The sequence below is a fragment of the Trachymyrmex septentrionalis genome, unplaced genomic scaffold (genome assembly GCF_001594115.1).
Source record: "Trachymyrmex septentrionalis isolate Tsep2-gDNA-1 unplaced genomic scaffold, Tsep1.0 scaffold266, whole genome shotgun sequence".
Lineage (NCBI taxonomy): Eukaryota > Metazoa > Arthropoda > Insecta > Hymenoptera > Formicidae > Trachymyrmex > Trachymyrmex septentrionalis.
Genome location: NW_017305426.1, coordinates 77713 through 86032, shown reverse-complemented (window position 1 = coordinate 86032; position 8320 = coordinate 77713). Strand labels below are relative to the sequence as shown.

At 39.9% G+C, this 8320-nt stretch overlaps 1 protein-coding gene across 2 annotated transcripts in view; it reads left to right on the top strand.

Moving 5' to 3' along the window:
* The window catches only part of LOC108749098 (nucleoprotein TPR-like), an 11640-nt gene that overhangs the window by 2790 nt on the left and 530 nt on the right, over positions 1-8320 (top strand). The window contains exons 4-11 of one of the 2 annotated variants that reach the window (XM_018487617.1): positions 85-644; positions 786-1177; positions 1272-3032; positions 3101-5557; positions 5704-6108; positions 6205-6555; positions 6656-6830; positions 7086-7364. In XM_018487617.1, coding sequence (XP_018343119.1) covers positions 85-644; positions 786-1177; positions 1272-3032; positions 3101-5557; positions 5704-6108; positions 6205-6555; positions 6656-6830; positions 7086-7364 — 6380 coding nt within the window. Of the gene's footprint in view, positions 1-84; positions 645-785; positions 1178-1271; positions 3033-3100; positions 5558-5703; positions 6109-6204; positions 6556-6655; positions 6831-7085; positions 7413-8320 lie in introns of both variants that reach the window. The other variant, XM_018487616.1, reaches the window with a different exon arrangement.

Genomic DNA, 8320 nt, shown 5'->3' with positions numbered 1-8320 from the left:
ATATATATACTGTGTATATGTATGAATATATTCTTAATTATATATACAAAATATATTTTTAATTTAAATCGTACGTATATGTAGAGAGAAACGACTGGAGCAAGAACGAGTGCTTCTCTCCCAACAAATGGCAGGCCTGGAAGAAGAGTTAGCTAGGAGAACGTCTGAACTTCAGACAGCAAGATCTGAATCTTCCACCAGGGCTCTTTTAATTGATACTAAATTATCCCAGCGCGAGGAAGAATTGCGAATAGCTAATGAAGCCAATTCTCAACTGCGAGAATCGGTTTCTTCTCTTCAAAAACAATCCGATGAACTGGCTCAGAAAGTGGAACAACAGCGTGCCCATGAAATCGCTATAAACGATTCCTACCAAAAAGAAATCAATGCGCAGAAAAATCTAGCTAGCTTATACGAGTCGATGAAGGATGATGCTAATGCTAAAGCTGAGGCACTTTCTAATGCAGCAAGCGAGCTACAGAAACTTGTGGATAGCACCGCGGAAGAATATGGAACCTTAGAGACAAAATACAATCAATTACTGGTCCAGCACAAACAAGATATTGATGACAAAGAACAAAATATCCAGGAATTGACAAAAGAGTTAGAAAATGCTAATGAATTATTGAAGAATATTCAACAAGGTGGGTCGCGTATCTAATTTTTTGTCATGTTCAATACATTAATGCTAGTACCATATTTAATTTTCTGTGTGTAACGTTATATTCTTAATTATTTCTTTTATTAGATGTATTTTATTTTTATAAAATGTACAAACTTTGCAGAGAAATTAAATCAAGCGGTAGAACAATTGGCACCAGCAGCAGCTGTAACCAGTCGAGTGTTACGAAAAGGTTTAAGCCTTACGCAGATTTACACCCAACTAGTCGAAGTCACCAATGACTTAAATTTAGAGCGTGAAGAAAATGAACGCTTGAAGTCTCAGATGGATGTAATTCTTCGCGAACTGGAACAGAAGGCGCCGTTACTGCAGCAACAACGTCAAGATTATGAAACGGCTATGGCGAATATTACGACCCTAACAAACAGGCTGGACGATCTTCTCGCAGAGAATCAACGTCTTCATGAAAATTCCGATGAGGCTAATCGTCTTGCCAAGCATCACTCTACAGAAAATCAAAGGCTGAAAACTGAATTGTCTGACTTAGCTAGACAAGTGAGTTGTTACACAACAAATTAGAATTTAAGTGATAAATTTAAATGAGCCATTGTGATATATAATTATGAAAATTTTTTTTACATTTTTATAGGTATGCTATCTGCTCAAAGAAGTCCAAGAAAGTCGCACCAACACTCGCATGGAAACGAGAAATTTGTCTTCATCCATAGACACAGATGACATCTCGTCGTCGCAAATCATTAGTAAAAAGTTGGTAACGTTTAAAGATATCGAGGAATTGCAAGAGAACAATCAGAAGCTTTTAGCAATTGTCCGCGCATTATCATCCAGACAAGAAGAAATGGAGCGAGCCACTGATGAAATAAATTCGGGAGAAATGAAGGAGAAGCTGGATCGTTACATGGAACAATTGACAGAAATGCAAGCTGCGCAAGATAGGCAGTCGAAGATGTTGGATGGTCTTTTAAAGCAGAGAGACATGTATAAAAACATGTATCAACAAATGAAGAATTCCAGTGAAAAGAAGGAGGAAGTGGATAAAGATATCGAAGAGGGCAAATCCAAATCAGAAGAGGAGTCAAAGACAACGAAAAGTGATGAAGAAAAAGAAAAGTTGCTCAAGAAATTAAAGGAGGCTGAAGATCAATTTAAACATATTTCAGGTGAATACGAGATATATCGCAAAGAACGAACTGCGCATGAAAAGATGTTGAGCGAAGAAGTTGAAAGACTTAGAAAGGAGGCAGAATCGAATTCAGCGAGGTGTTGCAGACTGAGAGCGCAGTTGGACTCAGCGAATGAGAGATTCTCACTTTTGCAGGGTAATGTCGCTTCATACAAATCCCAGATCAAGGCACTTGAGGAGAAATGCACTAATTACAACATCACCATTAGCAAACATGAGCAAAGTATTATGATATTAAAAGACGAGACACTCGCCGCTCAAACTCGCTTATCTCGAGCGGAAGTTCAACTAGAAAATCTTCGTCAGGAACGTCAACTTTTGCGAGACACTGAGGGACGTCTCTTAAAGGAACGGGAAGTTTACCAAAGAGAAAGACAGACTCAATCATTGCTTAAGGCAGATATGGAGTCTATTAAGGCTAGCTTGGAGCGAGTCCAAGCTGAAGGACAGCTTAGGGCCGAGCAGAGACTCGATGACGCCAACAGGGAATGCGCTGCTCTTCGACGTCGTCTTCAGGAAGAACAGGACCGCTTCAGAGAATTGGCGGGTCATTTAGAGAGACAGTTGACGACTGCTCAAGAAAGACTGAAAGAAGAACGCGAATTATGTGAGAGATTGAGAATAGAGTTAGATCAAGCGAGAGAGACTGAAACTCAGAGTAGTCAAAAAATTGATCAATTAAACAATAAATTAAGACAAGCAGCTACTCATTCCATCACTAAACCTTTGACAGGTGATGAAGGTCTTGTGAAGAGGGTAAAGGAGTTGGAAATACAATTGAGTACCTCTCAGGCTGAAATAAATTCGCTCTGCGAACAGTTAAAAGCAGCAAGACAACAAAGTCAGCAGTATTGTGATATTGCAGAGAGTGCTGAAACGCAGTTGAGAGAGTTGACAGCTGAATATAACAAATGTAAAGAAGAGCTGGAGAATGCTCTTAAAGAATCACGTGTGGAGATCATTTCATTGCAAAAAAGAGTGAAGGAATTGGGTGATGATCTGGCGAAGATGTCAAATGGTAGGCAAGAAACCGATTCGGAGCTGAGGGATAGATTGGCTGAAGCTGAGAGAAAGATTGAAGAACTCGACGAGTTGAAGGGTGAATTGGAGTTGTTAAAGACAGATCTGAAATCTGCCTCTATCGCTGTCAAAGAAGCAGAAGACAAATACACCAGAGAAATGCTGCAACATTCGTCCGATTTACAGGTAAGTCTAATAACGAAAGAATATATTTATATTTTATATACTATTTTTTTACATAAATGTTTTTGCAGATTTTGACAAAGTTGAAAGAGGAAGCTCAACATGTTCAGCAGCGACTTGATGTTCTGACTTTAGAACGAAATACAGCAGTACAAGCTTTGGAAGTTGAGAAATCAACCTCAAAAGAAAGAGAACAGAAGCTTGTGAATGAGCTTGAAGAAACTCAAAAGAGAAGTATGGATCTTGATACGCAGAATGCACTTCTGCACAATCAAATTCAAGAGTTGGGTGATCGAGTAGCCATCATGCAGAGTCAACAGACAAAAATTAGCGGCGGAAGAGACAGTCCTGATACTAGCCTGGAAGCTCTAAATAAGAGTTTCAGCTCTTTGGAGGAAGATTCCAAATCAGTTGAACAATTGTTGAGAGTCATGAAATATTTAAGAAGAGAGAAGGATTTGGCCATAGCCAAAACTGATGTTCTTAGAGCTGAAAATCTCAGATTAAAATCACAAGTCGAAGTAGTGGAGAAGCGGTTGAAAGAAACTGAAACTTCGCTAAATTCCGAACGAGAGAAGTCCGAGATTAATATAATGACCACATCCAAGCATGCAGAATTGTTGCGCAAGGTGGAGACCTTAAACGCCATCACGGATTCTAATCGAATTCTCAGGGAAGAAAGAGATAGTCTCAGTGTGAAAGTCAATGAACTTACAACCAAAGTGAACTCTTTATCAGAAGAGGTAGTACCTCTTCGAGATATATCCAGAGATTTGACAGCCAAAACAGAAGCTTTGACAGAAGAAAACACTAGCTTGAAAGGCGAAGCAACCAGATGGAGGCAAAGAGCAAATACGTTATTAGAAAGAGCGAATAAGGCCAGTCCTGAAGACTGGCGACGACTTCAAACTGAAAGAGAGAACCTGAGTAAATTGTTGACGTCAGAGAGGGAAACTCATGCAAAGAGAACTGAAGAATTTAATCAAGTGAAAACAGAGAAGGCGAAACTCGAGGAGCAACTGACGCAATTGCAAAGACAGATACAAACTCACGATGAACATATGTCACGAGCATCAGAAGAGGTTCGCAAGCTAGGTCAGGAGCTTAATGAGGCACTAGCCGATTCTTCTTCGAAGGCGAAGGATTTGGCTTCCCTTAGGAAGGAGCTAAGCGATAAGGATGCCATTCTTAATGATGTTAAAAACAAGGAAATTCAGATCCGCAAAATAGCTAAAAAATATAAAACGCAATTTGAGGAACTCGCGAAAAGCGTCGAGGAAGAGAAGAATCGTAATGAAGAAATCAGAAACGAGGATGCTTCGGGTGTGGCAACACAAGAACGCGATGATCAACTGCGAGAGGAAGGCCGCCAGGAACTTCGCCAAGCGAACATCGAGCTCACGACGAAGATAGATGAGGTAACTCGCCAAATGGTAGTAGCTCAAAGTGAAGCCGATAATCTGCGAAAAGAAATCGAAGCCATGAATCGCAGCAGTATAGAGAAGGAAGAGAGAGCGAAACAGGTGCTTAAGGGCGCCAGAACGAAGATTATGCAATTGACAGAGTCTAAGAAGATCTGCGAGAAAGAATTATTAGATCTAAAATCTAGGATAGAATCTACGGGAGGCAACGCTGGAGTTCAAGGAGATTCTGATACGGAACATGACGCACGATTAGTGGCACTGAAATCTCAGATGGAAGGACGCATGTCTAGATTGGAGCACGAGAAATCAGAGATACAGGCAGAAAAGGAAGCGCTTTTACAGCGGGTTGCTCAACTCCAAAGACAGTTATCGGGAGTAAGCGGGGTAAGCGCGACTACGGAGCCACCAACAGCGAACATTAAACCGATGTCTGCCAGAGCGGAAACACCACTGGCCAGCATTAGACCAATGAGTGTGGTGGTGCAGTCGCGGACAGCTGCAGTCTTACCGACTACAGCTGGTGCACCGGTTATGGTTGCGCCGCATCAGATGCAACAACAGCAGGTAGTACACACTACAGAGACGAGCTCGCCGACTAGCAGTCTGACCGACTTCCAACCGGCAAGTACCAGTACTTCTTCACAAAGTGCACAAACCAGTGGTCTTCGTCAATTAGTGGTGCAACCACAGTTAAGTGAATCGGCGGAGTCAACACAGAGAGAAGACCCAGAAAGTGCAGAGACACTTAATTTACAGCCGCAACAGCAACAATGCCAGCAGCAGCAACAACAACAGCAACAAACAGTAGCGCTAGTGAGTCCCAGAGTAGAGCAACAGCAGCAGCAGCAGCAGCAGCAGCAGCAGATTACCGTCAGTGATCAGCAACAGACAGTGGCGAGTAGCTCCACACAGTCGGTCAGTACTTCTCAAGCTTCCACGGGACTCAAGAGACCTCGAGGCCGAGATTCAACCGCCTCTGGTTCCGGGATAGTTGAAGGATTGGATCACGGACGTCAGGAGCAAGTGCAGAGTCCGAAAACAAAGAGGACCAGACCGGATATCAGCGCAACTGCGAGTGCCAGCGCTTCGGAAGTGGAATATCAGGTGGGACTCAATCCCAATTGGGGGTATAAAAAGAAGAAACAGTTTACATTTTTATTGTACCTGTAATTTTTTGTTTCAAAAATAATATTTTAACTTTTCTGATATTGATTTAATATTTTAATATTGATAATTATTTAACACTTCAGGTGCCTACATCAAGTCAGAGGGATCAAGACGAAGAAGTAGAAGAAGGATGCGTAGTAGTGGTGGACTGTGATGAAGGTGAAGGTGGAGGCAATCATCAAGCACAGGAAGAGGAGGAATTTGACAATGATACGTATGAAGAGATAGAGGAAGAGGAAGAAATGCCTTATGAAGTCGAAGTTGAAGTTGAACGAGACAATAATGAGGTGGAAATTATTATGGAGGAGGATTCCACCAGCGTTGAAATCTCTAGACAAGGCCAAGCCATTATTCCTGCAAATCAACAACAATCCGAAGCCATAAGTAGCGCTGGACCAACCGCTGAACCTGCCACGTCCTTCACAGCTGTGTCTTCTAGAGGAATCGCGCCTATGCCCAGACAGCAGCAACAGCAACATCTTCTTTTGGTTGGTATTTAAAATACTTGTACGATATTTTTTATTACTAAATTTTAAAAAGTTTACATCATTCCAATTTTTTATCGTGATTTTTTCTCCTCAAAGCCACAACAAGGTTACGAAGATGGCGGTGACGATTGTATCGTACCAAGTACTCCTACTCTCTTTGTTCCTCGTCGCGATGGTTTCGGTGAAGCTGTGAGTTCTCCGCAGGTGCCGCAAGGGCGTTTCACTTTTGGAGACTCTTCGGCACCTACGACAGCTTCTTCGACACCGTCTTTAACAACATCCACAGGCTCTAATACTAGGATTTTTGGTTCAACTAATTCTGCTGTTGTCCAGGAAAGCCTGGATGATAGTAGAATGGACCTGACACAACTGGAGGATGGTGGAACTGGTCGTAGTGTTCCCACGACACCACTTCAGGTTTCCCCAGCTGCGGATTTACCTCCTTCGGTAAACAAATTTCTGTTTTTTATTATAATTCCTTATGAAAACATTAAAGATTAAAACTATTGGTAGTAATGTTTCCCTTTCACAATTTTCATTGCAATAGACTAGTAGCAGCCAATCTGAAGAACAAGAGAGCACCGTAACACATGTTACCGTAACGGCCACTTCTGGAGATAATATTGAAGATTCTAACATTCCCAGCATTCATATTGTTGGTGTTGATGATCAACAACGAGGTTCCACTGAAGCTACAGAATCTAGCGCAACTCCAAGTGAAGGTATCTCATTGAAATCTAATCATATTCAAAAGTTTAAAACATTCTCTTTCTCTCTCTCTCTCTCTCACTCACTCACTCACTCGACTTATTAAATTGATTTATTCGAACCTTTCGGCTTGCTCTTTTTTGGCCTTTCAACCTTTCTATTTTGCTTTGCATACACGACCTTGATTTTTAAATATTATTTTAAATATTAAAAAAAAATTTAGTTTCTATGAAAATGAATATATGATTTTATTGTTTTTATTTTCATAGGAGTGAGCTCGGAGGGTGAAAAGCGGGAAGAAGAACCAGTAGTTTTAGCATCTGGAGAGGATGATGCTGTGGATACGGCAGAAGCGACGGAAGAGACAGGAAGCGAACTTGTCGAAGAAGAAGTCGAGGAGGAGAATCGGGAAGCGGAAGCATCGCCGTCTAGTAACACACGACAAAGAACAATGGCAGCGAATCTGGCGGCAGCGAGTGACGCCAATAATGCCAGAGGAATGACAGTGAGAAGATCGCCGAGATCACCTTTCCCGCCGAGGGCAAGAGGTGCGAGGCCTACACCGATTGTGTGGGGCGAAACTCAGTCGGGTAGAGGTGAGAAACGAAGCACGATTAAATAAGATTTTATCCATCTATTTCGAGACAAGATTTTTTTCTTTTATTACATTATTTTTTTACCTTAATAATGTAAGTTTTTTTTCATTTTTTATATAAAAGATGAATGATTTACTACTCAATTATTTTATATGTACATATATTAAATTATTATTTACTTATTTTAGCATCTTTCAGTTTGCTCGTTTCTTAGCCTTCAACCTATTTTGCTTTGCATATACTGACTTGATTTTTAACTATTATTTTTAGAGTCCGATCGGAACATTTACTGAAACTGAAAACGAACACTCATTACGTATTAGTTTCAACTGAAAACCATATAGCTTTTCATAAATATTAATTTTTATATGTGTAATTATTATTTTAATAATTAAATTATGATATTTAATATATTGAAAAAGTATTTATATTCTTTGGCCAAAATTGATACACAATCGAAATTTCAGTTTTCAATTTCGACCGAAATTTAATTACTGTTTCAATAAACTATGATATTTAATATTGAAAAAGTATTTATATTCTTTGGCCAAAATTGATACACAATCGAAATTTCAGTTTTCAATTTCGACCGAAATTTAATTACTGTTTCAATAAACTATGATATTTAATATTGAAAAAGTATTTATATTCTTTGGCCAAAATTGACACACAATCGAAATTTCAGTTTTCAATTTCGACCGAAATTTAATTACTGTTTCAATAAACTATGATATTTATGAAAAAAAAGTATATGATGGACATGTCTATACATATGGCTTTTATAGGATTCCTATTTTTTAATTTTGGTTTTGGTTTCGGTTGAAATTAACATGTAGCCGAGTGCTTCCGTTCAATTTCGGCAAAAGTTTCGATCAGATTCTAATTATTTTAAAAAGTTTAGCTTAGCA